The following is a 20,834-nucleotide window of genomic DNA, read 5'->3' as shown; positions in this document are numbered from 1 at the left end:
AGTGAGACGTGATTTTCCTTTTTTGAAGCCAGGCTGCTTGGGCTCTATGAAATCACGATCTTCCAGTCACTTTGTTGTTCTCTTTTAATTAGAGAGTCAAGTATTCATCGGGCAGAGAGGGTAGTTTTCACCTAGCCCCATGCTTCACCAACAGGGCCGTGGGAATACAGCCCCGCATTTCCCACTTCCCATCCCCTCCTCCAAAGAGCTGCCACAACAGTGCAGCTACGCAGATACTGGGAGACAGAGCAGATGGCAGCCCCCAGGCTGCAGTGGCTGCTGCAGGATGTCCTGTAGGGTACAAGTGTACACCTACAGCTGACCTTCATCAGAAAAAGAAAAACGTGATAGCATCCAGAGCAACATCTGCTAAAGCAGGAGGCCATCCCTGGGGTGGGAACCCTTGGGTAGGAGGGCATTGCCAGCTGTGGCCCCAAACAGGCAGCTGGTGGGGTGTTGCTACCAGAAGAAAGGTAGGAACAGTACAGGGTGCCACCTGAGATGCAAGTCAGCAGGACCCATGGGTTCCTTTGTCTTGAATTGACCCCCCCAAGTCCTCACGATCCCCCCCTGGTCCCCATCCCAGGCACCACCCCACCAGAGCATCCCAGCCCCTCCCAAGACATGCTGTGCTGCTTTGCTGCCCACCCAAGTGACATGAGTCTCGCTGATAGAATGAGTGTGGGGTCCACATGTGGGACAGAAAACATTTAAGGACTTGGGGAACTGAGCCTTGCCTCAGGACTTTGACTTCTGACTTCGGAGATTCTCAATGAGAGAGAAGAGCAGATGTGCAGGAAGAAAGAAACCTAAAATCTGTCCTGCCTTGAGTCCCTCTGGACTCCTCCATCCATCCGAATGGGGTTTGTCACCCACCTTGACATATTTTTGCCTACTTGGGGAGGGCAACAGGGGAGAAAGTTTTCATCCATCATTTCATGTTGTGGCTAAAACAGATCTTGCTTGCTATAAATGTTGGGTTCACCTTTTCTGAACAGCCTAATTCTCCTCTGTCCTACTGGTGACACCACAGGCAGCGTTTGATCCTGGGCCTAGAGCAGCCCTGCTCAGCTGAGAAGGAGACAGTTAACAGGACAAACATCTGGTGCTGATGTAGCTACCTAAAGCCATTTTCTGTGCTGGCTTCCTGTCCAGTTCAGGTCCATGGTGCCAGGGTTTCTCTTTCCCAGCATACGGTTTTGGGTGTATTCGCAGCTCTCAGTCTGCCTTACTTGTTCAGCTTTGTCTTCACTATAAATCACACTGCTGCCACCCCCTCTCGTCTGAACAGCAAGTAAGAACTACGCAAGCATTCCTTTCACGGACAAGTTCTCACACCTAAGCATGGACTCTCTCCATCTGGTTTCAACCCAAACCCGATCACGCAGAGCCCCCACTTAGCGCTGTTTGCTGTTGATTACTCCTTGACTGGACCGATGAATAGAGCTTGTGTCTGGTCCTCTCCTTCCACCCAAGAGAAAGCCAGGAGAGTCTGGGAAAGCAATCACGCTTGAGCACTCCCACATGCTGCTGGTCCTAGACCACCTTTAGAGAGAGGGCACACACGCGTAGTTAAAGCTACAGCTATGGTGGAAAGCCCACATGGCAGCACTACCGTGGGAGAGAACAACGACCACCTTATTCAGAGCGGCCAAAGGTTTTGTTAAGCAGCTCTCTGGCAGCAGTAGGATTTATGGGATGCGGGGCAATTCCAGTAGCAACCAGTGACACAGCGCTGCGCCTTGCTTACTCACCCAGTCCTCAAGTCAGGCGGCCAGCCAGGCTCCCAATTTCGACATGGGCCAATTAATTGAAAACATTAAACTTCCATGGGGAAGCAAAGTGCTCGACGAAGACTGCGGCCGTGGCCTGCTCCGCACCACCAGCACACTGGCAGCTCCAACCTCCTCACTTTGATTTTTCTGCAATTATATTTTTTTTTAATCCACACACCTCAAAGTGTTTACCCCACCTCCAAGGGTTTTTGGAGGAGGGAAACAACTGAAAACATTCTGCTATTTGTGCGGGTTCCAGGACAAAATTCCCTAACAATTGCAAAGCTTCAAACAAGAGGTTCTTCCCTCTGGAAGGTGGAAGGGGCTTTGATAGGCAGAAAAGGCCCACGCATTTGCCTGTCCTGATCTCCACAGGAACAGAAGCTGTTCGTGTTACGTCAGCCCCAGCTCAGACTGTCAAACCCCAGCCAGTGTTGCCAAGTGTGAAATATTTCCTACGATACTCACACACTCAGTAGCCCTGTCAGGTTACCCCTCAACCCAGCTGGATTCCAGCATGTCCAAAAAGTGCAACCTGTTAGCGACCACTGCTTGGAGCCACCAGTGGCGGCTCCAGCGCACATCGGACCATGGAGCTTCCCCACCTCTTCTCAACCCAGAGAGAGCAATGACTAGAGCAGAACGTGAGTGGCCCAATACAGGAACTGGCACCACACCTACATCCTTCTTCCACTACTATTTCCAAGTCGTAAGTCCCCACTGTCAACCCATAACAGAAAAGTCTGCGCTCAGCCATTAACAACGTAACCTCACATTTTGTACTGTTGCATTTCATCCCATTTCTACTGGCTCAGCCATCAGAATTTCCTACCTCCCCCTATAGGATATCCCAGCCCTCCCCTGTACTGACAATGCCTCCCAACTTTGGAAAAGCAGCCAATTTCATTAGCGCATCCATTTCAGCGTGCCAAGGTCATTAATGAAAACTGGGCCTGGGACCAGCCACTGGGGAACTCCTCCAGTAATCTCTTATAATTCCTGTACTTATCTCCATCTTAACTAGTAACTCACCACACGGCACTGCAGCAAATGGATTTACTGGAGTCCAAAGCAATCAGTTCTTCTGCATTTAGTGTCAGCTCCAACCTAACATGGGGTAGAGGAGGTCCTAGAGTGGAAAAGCACCCAGAATTCATTCCAGAAGTGCCTGGGGAGCTCTAGAAACATCCATCCCAATCCACATACAAATATTCCACGGATGGTTAACGGCAGCGCTCAGACTTTGCACCTTACTCCAAGTCGTGATTTGCCTGACATCATCTTAGAGCCACTAGATCTTGTTACATCTCTGTCTGCTCCATCAAGGAACTCAAATTCCTCTTCCCCAAGCAAAGCACATGCAAACTGTGAGCAGCTCACCCTTCCGTCTCCTCAGAGTTGCCAGGAACGGGCTCATGGGGTGTCCAGCACCCCCAGCTGCCCCATGGATTTCCTCTGAACCTCTTCCACACTCCATGTCCTTGCTGAGCCGCTGGCCTCAGAGCTGGCAGTGCTTTCCAGCCCCAGACCCCCAAACATGCAGGTGAGAGAAGGTCTCCCTGCAGCCGTGCCCGGTGTTTCCAGCCACAGATCATCTGTGCTCCTGCCAGACACCAGCCCTTCCAAGCCCCAGGGCCAAGTGCCCCTGGGGCCCACCTCTCCCAGAGCACAATGCCCCCAGGACTTACTTCCGCAGAGAGCTCTGCCCAGCTCCCACCTCACCCACAGCCACAGCAGCTATCCCTTCCCCATGGCACAGCCAGGCCACTGGCTTCTTCGGCAGAGGTGGCTGCGCTACCAGGGAAGGCACAAAGCCGCCATGCTGTCCCAGACCTCTGGGCACATCACGAGCCCCGAGTTGTTCAGCTCCCCCTCTGCAGACCCCCAGGAGAAGGGCTGGGTGGTGGGGTGGGGAGTCCCCGCATAGCTGGGGCAGGGTCCAGGTGAGGGCAAGAGAAGGGTGCCCATGCCAGGGGCCGGGAGCTGCTGGGCCTCAGAGCAGTGGGCACAGGCCCAGCCCAGGGCACGGAGGGGGAAGGCTGGTGGCCATGGTGAGGGCATGCTCCAGGAGAGAAGCCCGCACGGGCCCGGGTCACGGATCCAAACCTCCACTGGGGCCAGTGCCTTGTCTCCTGCCTCCGAGGGCAGTGGGCGCCCCAAGTAGCCCCTTCCCCTCAGCGAGGGCTGCCATGGCAAAGGGACCCCTCTGCGCGCCTGTGGCCACCTGCCTTCAGGGCGGCAGGGCTTCAGCCTGCCTGCCCGACACCTTCCCCCGGCCCCCGGGGCCGCCGCCGGGCCCCGCAGGGCCCGCCAGCCCCGCCGCCAGCCTCACCGCCAGCCTGGGCCCCGCCGGGGCTGCCGCAGCCCCTCGCCCGCAGCGCGGCGCCCGGCCCCCGCCGGCCGCCCGGCCCCTCCCTCCCTCGGAAAGAAACCACATCAGGAAAGTATTTGGGGTATTTTTAGCCGCTTTTAATGCGATTTCCCAGCTGGAAACGGGAGGGGCCTCCCCGCGCCGCCCGCCAGCGCGCGGCGGACCACCGCGAAGGGCCCGACCGCCGCCGCCCCGCGCCCGCCGCTGATCCGGGCGGCGCCGCCAGGGGGCGTCCGCGCGCCGCCGCGGCGGCGGTGCGGCGGCCACGTCGGAGGGCGCGCGGGGCCGCCCCGCCGCGGAGGGGCCCGGCCGCGGGGCGCAAGGGGCCCGGCGCCGCCGGCCGCGCGGGGGACGCCGGCGGCATCGGGGCCCGGCGGGAGGGTGGAAGGGAGGGCGGGAGGGAGGGGAGCGGCGGCGGTGGCTGCTGAAGCCATTAGCGTGGTGCTGCGGGCGAAGGCCGGGCTTGGAGCTCCCTCCCCCGCCCGAGCCCCGTCCCGGGGACGTCATGGGAGGGAGGTATAAAATTTCAGCGGCGAGGCCGGTGGAGAGGCAGTGTGCGCGGGAGGGGCGGTGCGGAGCGGAGCGGCGCCGGGCGGGCCGGTGCGGCGGGCGGCCCGAGGCACGGCAGCCAGCGGAGCCCGCGGAGGGGGGCAAGCGGTCGGCCCGGCGGCGCTGCTGCTTCCCGGCTGGACGGGGAAGCGCCGCGGTGCCGTGCTGCCGGCCGGCGGGGGTCGGGCAGCGGGCGATGTAGGGCGCGGGGGCCCGGCGGGGGCATGAATGGTGCAGCGAGAGGGGCGGGCGCCGCGCTCCCCCCGCGGCGGCGGGGCGGCGCGGGCCGCTGACACGTGCGGCGGCGCGGCGCGGCGGGGCGCCCCCGGCTCCGCGGGACGCGGGGCGGCGCATGGGGAAGGAGCCCGGCGCGGCGAGGCACGGCGCCTGCCGCTTCTCCTTGCGGAGCGCTGCCAGCTCTTCCTGGAAGTCCTGAGTCGCGCACGGCGCAGTGAGTTCATGCACCTCCTCGCCAAGCCTCAGCCTGCGGGATCTGGGGAGGCTGCCGCCAGCACACCGCCCGGTCCCCCGCGCCCGCTCGCCGCCGCCCGGGGATCTCTCCCGGGGGCCCCCGCCACCGCCGCCCCCTCGCACATGAAGATGTACGTGCAAAGGGCTCTGGTGCTGCTCTCCCTGCTGAGCTTCGCCACCGTGAGCCTCTCGCTGTCCTCCTGCACCACCTTGGACCTGGACCACATCAAGAAGAAGAGGGTGGAAGCCATCCGGGGGCAGATCCTGAGCAAGCTGCGGCTCACTAGCCCCCCGGAGACCGTGGGGCCGGCCCATGTGCCCTACCAGATCCTGGCCCTCTATAACAGCACCCGGGAGCTGCTGGAGGAGATGGAGGAGGAGAAGGAGGAGAGCTGCTCTCAGGACAACACCGAGTCCGAATACTATGCCAAAGAGATCCATAAATTTGACATGATCCAGGGCCTCCCCGAGCACAGTAAGTGCTGGGCCGCCCCCCGGCTCCCCGTGCGGGCCGGGGTGCCGCGCCCGCGGGGCAGACTGCCCGGGACCCCGGGCGCGGAGGAGGGGCGGCCGGGGCCGAGGGGCGCCGGGCCCCCGCAGGAGGAGCCGCTTTCTCGGCGGGGCGGGAGGGGGCCGCCGCCGCGGTGGGAGGGGGGGCGTCTCCGCCTGCTTTGCGCGCTCGGGTGCGGAGGCGAGCGGAGGCGGGGGGCGCACGACGCTGTCCTGGGGCCGGGGTCGGGGCAACGGCGGGGCGGCGAGCGGTCGGAGCACCGACAGAACGGCGAGGGGCTTGGCGGCGAGCGGCCCCGCCGCAGGTGGAGGAGGAGGAGGAGGTGGTGGATGCTGGCAGCGGCGGCAGAGGGGTTGCGGGGTCCGGGAGCAGCATGGGCCCCAGGTTCCAGCCGGGAGAAGCGAGCCAAGCTCGGGTGTAGAGTCCGGACATCTGGGGGAAGGCGGGGAGGGGAGGCGAGAGGGGAAGACGCGAGGTGGGAAGGCAGCAGGAGAGGAGGCAGCTTGGGTGTCGGGGTGAATGCTGCGTAGCGGGCGAGGAGCAGGCGCAGGGCTCGCGTTTGGGTGACGGGCAGGTAGACGGACTCCTCCCTGCTGAAGCTCCAGCGGCTGCCGCAGAGATACAGGCAACCTGTTTGATCTGTGCAGCACCCGCACCGGCTGTAGAGAAGGTGGAGAGGCACTTGCTGCCTGGAGGACACTGTCGAGGGTGTTACTAGATAGCGTGAGGTTAGGGTTCAGAGAGCGAGTAGAAGATGTCAGGGATGCTGAGCAGGTGCAAAGCAGACAGGGATGCGAAGGGGACCCCCAGGGGAACACAGGCATTGAGGAAATGTGACAGATGTTGTTGAGCAGGTGTGGAGCAGATGATGAGCAGGCCCAGATGCAGATACTAAACAGATTCAGGTGCAGAAGCTGAGCAGACGCAGATGTAAAGACAGAGGCTGAGCAGACATGAACCCCAAGCACATTGCAGATGCTGAGCACATGTAGGCACAAGCAATCCTTTCAGTCTGTGTTTAGGATTCTTTAGGATTGGAAGATATTGGTGGGCATGCCACCATCCAGGGTATCCTCCTGTGATGTAGTGCAGTCTTGGGGACACAATTTGAACGCTAGCAGTTCTGGGGAGGAGCTGTGACTTGGTGCAGGCAGCCTCAGAATGCAGTTACTTTGCCAGGTTTATGTTAATCTTGACATATGATGAGCTGGAATAAGAGCTACAATGTGGTAATGCAACAAATTTCGCTTAATCTCTAGCAGACTGCACTCCATATGGTTATATGATTAGCACTTAGCTCAGGAGACACCAAGACTTGAGGAACAGAAAGTGCACAGAGTATAGCAGCTTACCCATATTTCAACATTTTTAACCTACTGAAGTGTCGTTTGTGAAAGTCTAAAAATATATGGGGAAACCAAGTGTCTGTGCAAAATAGTACAGCCACACTACGAACCAGTGTGTTTTGGGGAAGGGAACTGGGAAAGCACAGCAGTGGGAAATGAAGTCAGAGGAGTGGATTTGGATAAAGTAGAGGGGAAAGAGGAATGAAGACATGTGGTGCATGAAACGGAGCAGTGAGGAGGAACTGTGTGTTGGGGAAAATTCCTATGGAAATGAATGAACCTGTTCCATGTCCTTGTAGGACACTGGAGCAAGGTGCTGAGCAGCCGGTTCGAGACCCAAGTAGTGCCGAGATTTAATTCCTGAGAGTGGGCAGCATGGATGCCACCACCCAGAGAAAGAGGGAACTTTGGATTTGGGTCACACGGGGAGAGATTAGCTCCAGACAGGCTGTGGTGTCAAGAGACGCACTCCTTTTGAAACCTGGGGAATTTCACCGCTTACACTGTGGCTGAATTTGGCCCTGTGTCTTCAGAAGTGGCCGATGTTCAACTTTCCCATGACTCTGTCACTGTGCCAGGTGGTGATCTCAGAGCATGCTCTGAGCCAAAGCCAGTCTCCTCTGGGGGGGAAGGGGAGGGCTGCTCCATTGAGGGAACCACGAGGACGATACAGACAGGTCTGAGATGTGCGCACACGCACATTCACGTGCACACAAACTGTTCTAGCTCCAAACTATTAGTCAAGAAGCTTATTGGCTCGGAGAAGTCATCCTTCTGAAAGACTTAAAACCCAAAAGTGAGGAGAGCTGAGGAGCAAAAATAGCAGCGGGGAGAGCCCCATCCTTCTAGGAAGGAAGGATATTCAGGACCAGGTTCCCCATCCCTACTCTGAGCTGTTTGGTGACTCGCAGAATGGTCTTTTCTACTGTGCTTCTCAGGCTCATTGTTTGAATTATAAGGGACTTTCTATTAGAGAATAACTCGCTCTTGACCAGCCATTCACTTTAGGGATCTCCTAGACCTGACTTGGATTCAGACTTGGTTAGATTCAAGCTCAGAGAGCATCTGCAATGGTCCTGCAAATGGCTTTGCCTACCTTCCTGAGGAAGAATAGCTGCCATTTTGCAAGCCAGCTTGAGTGACAAGGCAATGAAAGCCATGGGTCGCTGGGGCCAAGCATCTTTTCTCTCCAAACCTGCCACCTGCAGAGTTCCAGAAGGATTATTTTTTTTTTCTCCGAAGTTTTGCAGCTTTGGCATAAAACACCTTGACGTACCAATGGTATAATACGGAGTGAGGCAATACCTGCTCACAGATGGCCTGCCCCTTCCTTCACATCAAATTATAACCGCACAGCCATCAGCTTTCTTGGGGCTTGCCAGAAACAGCAGCTGTGTAGGATCAGCAGCACATGGAGAACCTGTACCTCACTGAAAGCAGTGGTAGGAAGAGGGAAGCTTCCAAAAGAACCTGCTCCCTGTATCACATTGTCCATGCTAAGAGGCTACTGGTCTTATCATTTGTGCAGTCAACAGCTCTGGGCTGTCTGGGCTCCACAGTTATAGCAGGGTCTGATCATGAGAACGCATCATGTTGTGTCAGATGTAGCCTGGCATGGGTGCACAGGGTGTCACAGGTTCCTTGCCTCCAGGCTTGGTTACAGCCACTGAGTGTTGTGGACTGGAAGATCTTGCAGGAGTATTGCCTCCAGGCTTTGATCCGTGCTGGTAGGTGGACACGTCCAGATTCCAGTGTGATTAACACACACCTAAGCTGGGACTGGATCAAATTCCCTGCAAAATCACCTCACCTCCTTTGCCTGTGACCTCTTGCAAAAGGTACTTTGCCCCAAAGCAGTCAGCTTCCTGGGCGCGAGACCTGTATCCTGGACACCCCTGCTCTGAGAAGCAGGCTCCAACCTCACAGTGTTCAGACCGAAACACAGAACACAGTTCCATCTCCCCGTCACAGCGGACTTGTTCCCAGAGTACGAAGGGAACATGAAATTTCTTCTTAGGGAAGGGACGATAGCTATTACAATTTCCACTAGGAAGGTTTCCCAAGACACCAGCACCTTGCTGGTGAAATAAGTAGGTAGAAGGCAAGGTGGGGACAACAGGTAAAATACAGTAGGTGCAGTAATCTCTTACCACCATGGCTGCCTAACTTAGCCAAAAATCTTAAGGAGATGATAAACAGTAAATTATTTTGTCTCTCATCTGCACCGTGCTGTAGGTGACAGATTTGCAGTCTCTAAATGGATTGTCAGATAAAGCACTACTGTTGGAAATATATACTTGGCGAGACTGACCACTGGTCTGATCTAGAAAGGTGTGTCTGATGATTACTGGGACACCCCTTGTGGTCAGGCAGTCAGGTCTGAAATGGAAGGGCAGGCTGTTAACTGCACTATTAATATGGCTAGGAGTGCAAAACAGCTTAAGGGGGTATTAAAACACAGTATCTGCCAAGGTCCAGGACACAGAACAGTTATCAGTGTTAGACTTCAGCCGGGAAGATGCCTTTGGGCATTTAATGAGATCAGAGCTTGGGTTTTCTGCAGTGCTTTCTGTGGCATAAAGCCTAAAACTGGTCACAGCGGTGGAGTCCCCACAGCGGGTGTCCTCATGTGGCTCAGTGTACTCTTTGCACTGCAGGGTTGTTGGGCTGAGCATACCAGCTCATGGCTGCAATGGGGTCTGGTCTCCTGGGATTACCCAACACCCATCTCTTCAATAGCAGCCAGAGCCTTTGCTGTATGGGAAAGCTGTTCCATTCAGTAGTACAAAGGACAAAACCCACTACAGTTAAAGCACAATGTGAGCATCTGATCATTAGCTTATCGAGTAAAACTTCAGTACCCTAAGAACACATCCTTGTAAACTGGCAGGCTCCTGCTTGCTGAATCTGAGTGTAGCACAAGAGGAAGACCTTCATTTTCATGGAGATGACTCTGGAAGTTGTTGTTCAAATCGGAATTTGGCATGGGAGGTGAACCTCTGCGCTCAGCCACTGTTTCACACTAGTCCATCCTCAGCAGCTGTTTCCCTGAGGAGATGGCAGTGGTCTAAAGAGGGGGGACGACTCCAGGAATATAACTTGAAGGTTGCTTCAGCTAGGACTTGTAGCCTATTGGTCACAGGCTGGAACTGTGGCTGGGAACAGGTGACAGTTTTTCTTTGTTTCTTTTTTTTGTTTGTTTAAAAACAACTTAAATATCAGCTGACACGACAGCACAGTGTTGCATTGGACAACAGTAAGAGGTCATATGAGAGGCTCTGTAGGGCTGCAAACAAACCTGCATGTGGGCATAGAGTAGGAGCTGCGGTGTCTCATCTGCAAGAAGCCTTAATGATGCTACAGCCATGAAGGCTAACAGAGGTCAATAGGAGAGGAACAACAGCAATGACTAAGGCTTTTTCATGGGATGAATAATGGTCTCAATGACGAGAGTCTTGTTTTCTCTTGAGGACTCTGTTTTGGACCTCATAGCTTTTACCTACTCTCTTTTGGGGCATCTGTGAAATGGATTTTTCTGTGCAGCAGGCACACAACAAAGCAGAGAACTGCTGTGTTATTTCCTGCCCGTGTGTCTGATCTTTGTAGGCTTCTCAGCACTATTCATTAATTCCTTCACCAGGTCGTGTGTGAGAACTGATCTTAAAACCCAGTTCTTTCAGTACACACTGAATAGTCACTGCCCCAAAAAATCATCCACACCTCATGCTTTGTGGACACCTGGCTGGCCTTCATTCTAGGAGACAATGTCAAGGTTTGTAAAACTAAGATTCAGCAGCAATGGGATCACCTCCTGTGTGGCTTCACGTCTCCAGCATGAGCAGAGTTATACCATCATCGCTATTGGGAACTGGCCCCACTAGCTGCAAACGAGGTTGCCCCATTACCTTGGGTTGTCATTTTGGATGCAGCAGATTCATGAGCATTAGCAACATTTGATGAGCAGAGGTAGAAGAGACAGTATTAAAAATACTGTGGTTAATCGCTACTGATTCTCTGGCTTGTAGCATTGAAATAATGGTGGCAGTAGTGGGAAAATTTCTGCAAAATGTTGCGATGTAGACCAAATTTGAGTGAATTCAACCTGTGTTATCTTTAGCTAGATAGCCATGCTTTACAGGTGGCAAGATGTTTGAATGACTGGCCTCTGCTGGAAAGCTCTTTCTCAAACAATATTTATTTGAGATCCCACCCCTCTGGCTTGTGGTTCTCAGTCTTTCCATCTTTCTTTCTCCTAGATGAGTTGGGCATTTGTCCAAAAGGTGTCACCTCCAACGTGTTCCGCTTTAATGTGTCTTCAGCAGAGAAGAACAGCACCAACTTGTTCCGGGCTGAGTTTCGGGTGTTGCGTGTGCCCAACCCGAGCTCCAAACGCAGCGAGCAGCGCATTGAACTCTTCCAGGTGAGTATTCTTCTTGCCTTCCCCTGTGCCTGAGCCCAGAATAGCTTAGCTCCTTAATGGTTGCCTCAATTGATATGTGCAGGGCCATAGAAGAGAGAGAGAAAAAATCCTATGCTGTACCCCAGACTTCTTCCAGCATATGCAGTGATACAGTCACCTTTCTTTCTCCTTTTACAGTGTGGTGCTGTCCTTTCCCCACTCACATTGGCTGGCTGCTCTGGGCACCCTGGCATGGTGCCTGCTGCAGCTCTTTGCTGCCCTGAGAAGGGGGTTGGAAGGGGAGCCCCTCACCAGTGGAGCAGTCCTGACCCTTCTGTCACATCTGCATGCCTAGGTCCCCTGGCAGTTTTGTTCCTTTGATGGTCGCAATACAGTTGGTGCTAATCCAATGGGTGGAGCTCTCTGTCTTGTCACTGATGTACTGGAAAAATAATGCTTTGCCTTCAATGTTCCCGTCAGCAGCAGCTCCTCAGGGGCACAATTCATGGCACCGTTAATTCAGGTACTTATCTGGAGTTTGGTTTGAACCCATGGACTCCCCTGGCAGAATAAGGTCTGGTTCAGGTTTGGAAGTGGTCTTAGGCTGGGCCAGACCACCCAGCTAACTGTAGTTTAGCATCCAGGCGGCGCATTCCTACAGGCTGTTGTCTGTCCACTTCGAAGTAAAAGTGTAATTAAAATTGCCCTGGGGCTGGTAGCTCTTGAGGACTTCCTGGAATGCAGCTTTGAAGGTCAGAGCAATTCTCTACCACATGACACAACTGACAAGAAGGCAATCCCAGAGCTTCTCCATAGGTTCAGTGCTCTGTGAGGTGAACCTGGGGTCCTGCAGGAAGGAACACCTTGCACAGGCTGTGGCTGTTTGTCTGGAAGCAGGAAGAGATGTCAGAGCTGGGGGAGAGGTCTCCACACCTGATCACCCCTGGCATGTTTTGATAGAAGCTGAAGAGTGTAGGACACATGAAAACACCACTACAGCAAGTAGACTTGCTGGGGAAGGGACCTGTGGCAAGATGCTCTGTTGCCCACTGCTGGTTCTGCTCTGAAATCCAGACCTACGTCCCACAGGTTTATACAGACCCAAAACCACCCATTAGATCAATTGCTGTGTGCTTCTGCCTCTGGATATATGCCCCGAAACAAGGATGCATTGAGACAGGTGGGCTGCTTAGGATACAGAAATAAGCGTTGTGTAGATCTCTGGAGTTCAGGTTGGTTGTGAAACGTGTCCTCACCTGTCCAGGGTATTCCTGGTGTCTCACTTTGCCGGGACCAACCTTCTGAATTAGTTTTTGGCAAGCTGTGGAAGAAAAAGGACCCAAGGCTATGCCTTCCTTATGCACAGCACTGGCTGATTCTCTCTACCACTCCTTCTGACGCAGATCCTTCGGCCGGATGAGCACATAGCAAAGCAGCGCTACCTCAGTGGCAGGAATGTGCAGACACGGGGCTCCCCTGAGTGGCTGTCCTTCGATGTCACCGAGACTGTGCGTGAGTGGCTTCTGCACAGAGGTAGGGGTCTTAGCTGGACCAGGTGTCCAGGCATCCATAGAAATGGGGATCAATGTCGACCGGAGTTTCTCTCTGCTCCCCTTTTTGCATGAACTTGGCTCACACAGAGGACAGCTTCTTTCAGTCTTGGAACAAGTCTTCCCCCAGGGAGCTACCTCAGTGCGTGATGTTTGCTAGATTCCTAGCTCTGTCCTGGAGTCTCCACTGTGCAGCTCTGTGGGCTGAGTCAGAATGAGGATTCATCCTCTGGAGGAGGAAATTGTTTTCACTGAGAGATGCTGGAACTTCTTTTGGTTCTTCAATTCTAAGCCTAGGGGTGACCCCTCTGCTTGTCTAAACAATAATCTGTAATACATAGAAAATGAGGATTGCTTTGGTTTAATTTTCATGTGGACTAGAGCAGGGAAAAAACAGCAAGAATCCTGGTTTCTTTAGCTGTTTACAGCTTGGCAGGTATAAAGGTGAGGAAATACCAGAGGCTGACACACCTAGACAGATGGAGGCTTTAGTGGTGCAGAGAAAATACCTCTGCCACCACCGGGCAGCCCAACAGATAGTTATGGGGCAGCTCCCAGCAAGAACACTGACCCCATTCACAGCTGGAGTATAGGCACCGTGACTCAGCTGGATTGGCCTCACAGATAGAAGCTAGGTGCCACTGAAAACTGGAATGCAAGTACTGGCAAGCAGCCGCTCCCTGGAAGGGTAAGCTGTGAGCCTGTAGGCTCCTCCTTTTTCAAGCAATCTAAGTTGTGTCCCGATGGCTGGAGTTCAGGGCTGGAACTACAGTGAGCTCTGGGCAGGCACGCTAGCTGACAAGACATCACAGAGTATACAGAGCTTAGGAAAAAAGGTGCTAGGCACCTTGTCAATGCCCCGGGGAGCCAGATGTTTTAATTCATGACACAACATAAAAAAGGAGCTTTCATAAGAGTCTTATGTTCCCTTAGTCAGGCCCACACAGCGTGACTGGTCCAGGAAGTTATTATGAAAATAGACTTGCCTCTGGAAAGTCTGTGTGACTTAGACCGCTAGCAGTTCAACAAAACAGGAGGTTGCAGCTGCTGAGAAAAATGCTTCCAGCGAAATTACTTGTCCATATCCAGCTCCCTCATTTTCAGATCTCTCCTTCAGACACTAACCAGAAGCCAGATAGTAGACAGGTACTGAGGATGGCAAAACTGATTTAACACAGACACCGCAAGCCAGCTCTTCAAAATACTTGTTTTCCAGTGGAGCTCCTTGAAGTTCACAAATGCTTTTAGGTGCTGAATAGCCTAAAAAAATGTAACCAGGGGCACCCATCTCAGCTGCCCAGGAAACTCCCTTTAGCAAGAGCAAGGCTTTTGGCACAGGTGAAGCCTCAAGATTCTGCTTCCCATTCTCCTTTCCAAGGCAGCTTCTGTTCCCCAATTCTGACAGCATCCCTGACTTTGAGACCGACCCACAGTCTAGCAGTTACTGCAGTACCTGTCCTCACTGAAACTGCCCTGTGCCTGGAGTTGTCCCAGCTGAGGAATAGTGTTTCTCACAGAGTCATCTTCTTTGCAGAGTCCAACCTTGGCCTGGAAATTAGCATACACTGTCCTTGCCATACTTTTCAGCCCAACGGGGACATCTTGGAGAATTTGCATGAGGTCTTGGAGATCAAGTTCAAAGGTGATAATGAGCTGGGTTAGGGGAGGCTGTTGGGGAAGGGAAAGTCTGGAGAATCTAATGGAAAAACGAGGTCTTGCTTTGCATATTTGAGCATATTATGTTGTGTAACATTTGTCTTAAAGCATACACTTCTGGGTTTGCACGTTGGTTATACGGGTATATCCACTTTGCACATAGGTTAGAAATGGAAGGAAGTAAGTGCGGGCTGGGTGGGTTTGCACAAGTGTCTGCAGAAAGGAGTAATTTTGTATTTCAATGTCTCTCTGGGAAGTTCAGCTTGATGTCTTCTCAGATTTCCACAGAGGTTCTGCTTTCCAGTTAGGGTGACTGAAACACAAGGAAGTCAGGCATCCTGTGTGAGGTGGCCCAGAGAGTCAGTGGCTTGGCTGGCCTAAGAACTAGGAACCTCCTGGCTTGCAGCCCTGGGCTGCAGCCACTGGCCCCCACAGGCTCCATTTCTGAGGCTGTTCTGCAGAGTGCCAATGATCTGACATCTTCTTTAAACCATTCATCTTCCTGCCTGTCCTGGGACTGAAGCCAGGAGTGAGTGGGATGGATTAATGGCCCCACCATCAGTTTGCAAATGGTAAAACAGGTGGCCTGTAAGCCTCTATTTCAGGCCTGCAGCAGTCAGATTCACCAGGAGTAAAGGGGTCCCTGTGAGGGAAGAAGTCCCAGAGCAAGTGGACGTGGTGCCTGAAAACCTTTCACCCTGGTTCAAGGGCAGGCATGAGAGCGTTAAATGCACTGAAAAGTCTTTTTGCATCCTCCACTTCCACACTGATTTCGTCTTTGTGGATCCTGGTTTTCTCTGAAGGCATCGACAGTGAGGATGACTATGGCCGTGGGGACTTGGGCCGCCTGAAGAAGCAGAAAGACTTGCATAATCCCCACCTCATCTTGATGATGTTACCCCCACATCGGCTGGAGAGCCCAGCGTTGGGAGGCCAGAGAAAGAAACGGGCCCTGGATACAAACTACTGTTTCCGGTGAGAATCCTGCCTGGAGTGACCAGGTCCTATGCCTGAGGTGGGCAAGCCTGGCAAGACTCCATGCCATCAGGAAAGGCAGAGCCCTCAAAGGGGGTTCTGGGTCACCATGGTGCCACAGGGGCCACATGAGGAGTACAACTCTGCCAACTGCTCCTTGTGGTGTCCAAGAAGGGGATGCTGGCCAGCTCAGCAGAGTCACTATGTGCTTCTGGCTGAGCCATTGGCTAGAGGGACACTTGCAAGTGGCTTCCTGGAGCACAGCCTGGGCAGGGACCAGTGGCAGCCCCCTGGTTGCCTCTCTAGCTCTAGCTCCAGGTGCCAGAGAGCAGTTGGGTGCTGCTGTGGGCGAGCAAGGTGCTGCCTCCCTGGGCTAGTGGTTAAGCCACCTGCCAGCAGGCACAAGCGATGCCAGGCTGCTGAGCTGCCCACCACTGCTCGCCTGTGCTGCTCCTCTACACTTGGTGCAGGCAAACACCATGTCCCACTGGGCACAGCTGGTACTCATCCTTCTGCTTAGGAAGCTGCATCACACAATCACATATAAGGCCCCTCTTTAGATTCACTGTGTTTCTATACTGTGTTTCAGGAACCTGGAGGAGAACTGCTGTGTGCGTCCTCTGTACATCGACTTCCGACAAGACCTTGGCTGGAAATGGGTCCACGAGCCTAAGGGCTACTTTGCTAACTTTTGTTCAGGCCCTTGTCCGTACCTCCGCAGTGCAGACACCACTCACAGCACGGTACATCCAGTATATTATCCTGTCGGGGCTTGTGGCTGTGACTCCTCTTTCCTACCTAAGTCAGATCATATCCAGTCTCTTCAAAGGAGCAAAAGCAGTTCAGATTAATAACTGGAAAAGAAAATATCAAAAGGAAACCATAGAAAAGAGCTTAGGTGGTTCAGCAGGGAAAATATGCTTCCTTTGAGTCAATACTGAGTCCATGCTTCCAGCCAAATGCTGAGAAGGAGGAGGATGCTGTGGAAACAGCAGGACTGATGGTTTTAGGGTATTTGGTAATAGCCAGAGTATTAATTTGGTTGTTCACATCAAATGTCAACTCTGGTAATTATTTTCTGCCTAAATTTCTCCTGCAGTTTGCACTGGATAGAGGATTTTTCTGTGCTCTGTGCCAGGTTGTCATGCAAAACTTCTGTGTCACAGCCATGCAGTAAGATCTCCTTTCTGCACAGGCATCCTTTCCAGCTGTATAAATCCCACCTGACCTATGGCAGGGAGGAACCTACTAGGCAGCGATATTCATGAATAAAAACTGGCAGAAAGCAAATGTCTTTAGGTAACTTATGCATAACTGCTGTTTAACGAGTACACTAGGCAGTCTTTAGGAAGAATACCACCTGAGCCTGGCTACTGTCTACAGTGGAAGAAAATAAAAACAATAGAAAAGCACAGGCAAAGGAAAAGTAGAAGAAGAACAGACTAAGGAGCAGGCAGGCCATCGCTGAAGCAATAAAAGTCAGAGGAAAATTCTGTGCTTCTGTCCACGGAAGAGAAAAGGCAGCAATCCAGACGGTGCAACAGCTCCCTAGCAGCTTAACTTCAGGTTTCACTAAAAAAGTTACTCAAAAAAGCAGATTCAGCTGAAGAATGGGTAACTAGGTAAAGTTGATACTGCAGAAAAGATGCTAACAGTTTTTTGGCAGACTGAGAGTCTGAACAGCAACAATGGTTGCTGAAGCTCAAGGACTAATATCGGTGGGAACAGTCAATCTATGGGAATGAAGGAGTGAACAGATGCTGGCTGTTAAGCACAAGAAAAAGCAAGGGAATAAATAGCTTTGAAAGGGTAATGGGCATGTAGCTTTACCATCTGGTTCTCCTGAGAAGCTCCTTCGTAGATAACTGGCCTGAATCAGCATGAGAGAAAGATTTTAGAATGGTCCCTAATGTTCTTTTCTTGAGCAAGAAAGGAAATGATCAAGCATTAAGGTCAGCTGAGTGATCTAACAAACATTTAGAACAATATAGCTGCTGACAGCTTGCCAGCACCACCTAGGAAAAACGTGGTGAAAAGATTTCTCACCAGTCTGTTTAACTTACTGTCTCTGTTGAGTAGAGCGGCCCCAGAGCATGTGGTGCCTCTGTGGTACAGCCGGGGTACTTTGCCGAGTATCCCAGAAAGCTTCTACCAGAAAGAGTGTGACTATGTGGATCTGGATGATAGAACAGGATGTCTCCTTAGCACCTCTCATCCCCAAAGACCGTAAATTAGTTAAAAAGACAATGTGCCAGACCCTGTCATTTATACCAGATAAGCACTAACAAGACCACAGTAGTGCAGGTGAGATCATGTTTTGGCCCCGCAACTCAAGAAGCTGCTTACTGCTGAGAAGTGGCCACCTCTGGCAAGAAACATGGCAACTTTTCTGTAGCGGTTACATGGCTGAAGGGTACAGTCATCTGTGGGCTGGGGCCAGCTGGGAGGAGGAGTCCAGTGGGGTCCCACAGGACACTCTCCTGGCTCCAGCATTATAGTGTAATGACTTGGAGGATGGAGTGGAGGGACAAAGCATCAGACAGTTCAAAGCTGGGAGGGAATTAGGGATACTCAAGAGTATTGGCATCCATCCAGTGCTATCTAGAGATGCTGGTTGAAATAAGCAGCACTGATGTTCTTTCTTCTGGTTTACTTTAATGGAACCCAAGACAACACGGCCCCAGGCTGGTTACACCCAGCCTTGTTAAAAAGCAAAAATTGTGACACTGTCCACCATACCAAATTAGAGATGAAAGGAGACAACTGCTTGCAATCCTTCAACCCTTGGGCATCAGCCACAGAGCAAAGCTACTACAATTAAAAAGTCTTAAGAGTCAGGCCACGGCAGGTGAGACCCTTTAGAAGCAGGCCATGATCAGGAAGTGACAGGGGAGTATTACTTGCCTCAAGGAAATACCTTCTGATGAGCATAGTCTAAACACCTAGAGACCTGTTGGCTTTGCAGTCCCTTCCTGTCCTCAATCAACTCAAATGCATTCCTGACTTTGTGACCACATTTACTTTGTTTCTGCAGGTGCTGGGCTTATACAACACGCTGAACCCTGAGGCATCTGCTTCGCCCTGTTGTGTACCCCAGGACTTGGAGCCGCTCACTATCTTGTACTATGTCGGGAGGACCCCCAAAGTGGAGCAGCTCTCCAACATGGTGGTGAAATCCTGCAAGTGCAGCTGAAAGGCACCCTGGCCCGCCCAAAGCCAAGAGAGAAACTGTCAGCACCCACTCTCCTGCTCCCAGGCTAACACAAAAGGAACTGGGGGTCAGAGACTACGCATGCTGAGGGCCAAGTGCCAAACCCTGTGGCTTACAGTCTGGCAGCCCTTGGGGATCTCTTTTGGAACATTTCTTGGTCTTGTTGGCAGTGTCATGTTCCTTCTGGGAGTTACTTTGGTGACACGAAGGCCATGCTCTTCAAAATGGCTGGACAGTTCGTACGGAAGAGAAGGATAGGGTGGAAGAACTGCTGTATTTTAATGCTGGGTGGTTGAGCTGGGAAAGCAAGGGAATGAGAGTGAGCAGAGGGAATGGAAATGGGGAGATGTTTTCTATTCTAGCTTTAGCTATCTTAGGTCCCCAGCCCTCCCCACTGGCCTGAAGAATTAAAGGTTTTCTCTGTAGGAGGAAACCCTGAAAGTTTATTTAGAGAAAGAAAATGCACCAAGAAGGGAAGCTGCTGAGAGAAGAAATGCTCAGAGATACACTTAGACTTTTGTTCCTCAGAGGTGTGATCCAGGAGTCCTGCAACTGAAACTCTGTATCTGCCAAACCTGTAAGTTTAGTTGGCAGAGCCTGGCTATTCGTTTCTAAATGCAAACTGCAAGGCTCCCAGCCAGCCTGCTGAGGGTGGGCAAATACAAGGAAAGAGGGTGCCGAGTCCACTGTCAGGAGGGACTGATGTCTCCATTCAGCTCTTTTCCCTTCCTGGAGTTTCTGAGAGATCATTTCTGGGTCAGGGCAGAAGCAGTATCTGTGGGTACCTGAATATTGGGCCCATTCATTTGTGAACTGATACACCCTGAGGACCTCATGTCTGTTGCGGTTTGTGAGGTGCTTTTGGGTGTTCTGCATGATGACCTGAACGTGGCCCAGGCCTCACCTACCAAGACTTAAAAAATAGTAATCTCAAAAACATTGTAAAAAATAAATATTTGGGGGGGCAGATGCTCTTTTTTTCACAAGCAAGTTGTTTGTTGGAGGGTTAGATGGTTTGCTGTTTTTAAACTGCTACTGCTGTGGCATACTCGGTCAATCTAAAATCTTTCCCCTTTCCAAAATGTCTCTTCAAAGGAACAGACAGAATTTAGGTCAGCCAGAGAGCCCCAGAATGGAAATGTGTATGTGCCCTGTCCTGCCCTAGTCCTTCAGACATGTATATCACCTCTGGCATCTGCTTTTGATAAATTAATATAAAACGCCCTCAAATGCAAAACACTTCCAACAATACTGTTTAAATAACCAGAGCAGTGCAGTTGCCACAGCTGACAAGTGTCCTGTGTCCATTTGAATATATATGGTCTGCCAGTGCAGACTTGTACACACCGGTAAATAATACACCCCTCCTCCTGATTTACAGTGAACATTGCAGATACGCATAAAAAGCTCACAGATGTTGCCCAGGCAAGAAATGAACGCACTCCTTTAAAAGTATGGGCTTTTTCAGCCATTGATACTCCCAAGGGTAAAAAACTCCAGTGCTTGCACGCCACATGAGACTCAGAGGCTGCCTCTCTGACTCTCCAAACCACAACTACTTAAAGTCATGTTCTAGAGACCACAGAGGTTCCTCCCTGTCCCCTGGACCCCAGCAACTGAGTGTAAAATGACACCTAGCTGGTTAATTGCTTGTGGCCAGGGCTGTCCGTGGTCAGCTCAGAATTCAGCTCTTGCATCAAGCCCTTCACAATAACGGCTGCTTCCATATACCTCAAGTGAGGCTGCCGTAACATGTAATCTCAAACATCTTAATAAACTATAAACAACCCTTCCTGCACCATCACCAGCATGCTAGAGGTTAGCAAGGGTGGGTCACTGGAGGGAGCCTGCCAACCTGTGTGACGTTTTGGCTGGGGCACACGTGCTCTTGATAGAGGCACTCCCCAACATTTTGCCTTATCCCCTTCATCTCTCTGGCACTTCATGACCTGTCATCGGTGTGATGATGAAAGGTGCAGCTCTGATTGGTCCTACAGCACTACTGTATTACTGTGCCCTG

The 20,834-nt window shown here is 52.3% G+C and overlaps 1 protein-coding gene across 1 annotated transcript; it reads left to right on the top strand.

Annotated features, from left to right (window-relative positions):
• Nucleotides 1-4,923: 4,923 nt before the first annotated feature.
• TGFB3 (transforming growth factor beta 3) lies at nt 4,924-19,958 on the top strand (the record flags this gene model as incomplete). Its single annotated transcript, XM_082486015.1, has 7 exons — nt 4,924-5,641; nt 11,280-11,443; nt 12,826-12,955; nt 14,507-14,614; nt 15,432-15,603; nt 16,193-16,346; nt 18,638-19,958. The coding sequence occupies 7 exons, from the start codon at nt 4,924-4,926 to the stop codon at nt 18,794-18,796; spliced, it is 1,605 nt and encodes a 534-aa protein (XP_082342141.1). The 3' UTR covers nt 18,797-19,958.
• Between the last annotated feature and the right edge of the window lie 876 nt (nt 19,959-20,834).

Source organism: Vanellus vanellus (assembly GCF_965231255.1).
Source record: "Vanellus vanellus genome assembly, chromosome: 6".
In the NCBI taxonomy this organism is placed as follows: Eukaryota; Metazoa; Chordata; class Aves; order Charadriiformes; family Charadriidae; genus Vanellus; species Vanellus vanellus.
The sequence above is the reverse complement of the archived record's forward strand: the minus strand, read 5'-3'. Positions and strand labels throughout refer to the sequence as shown.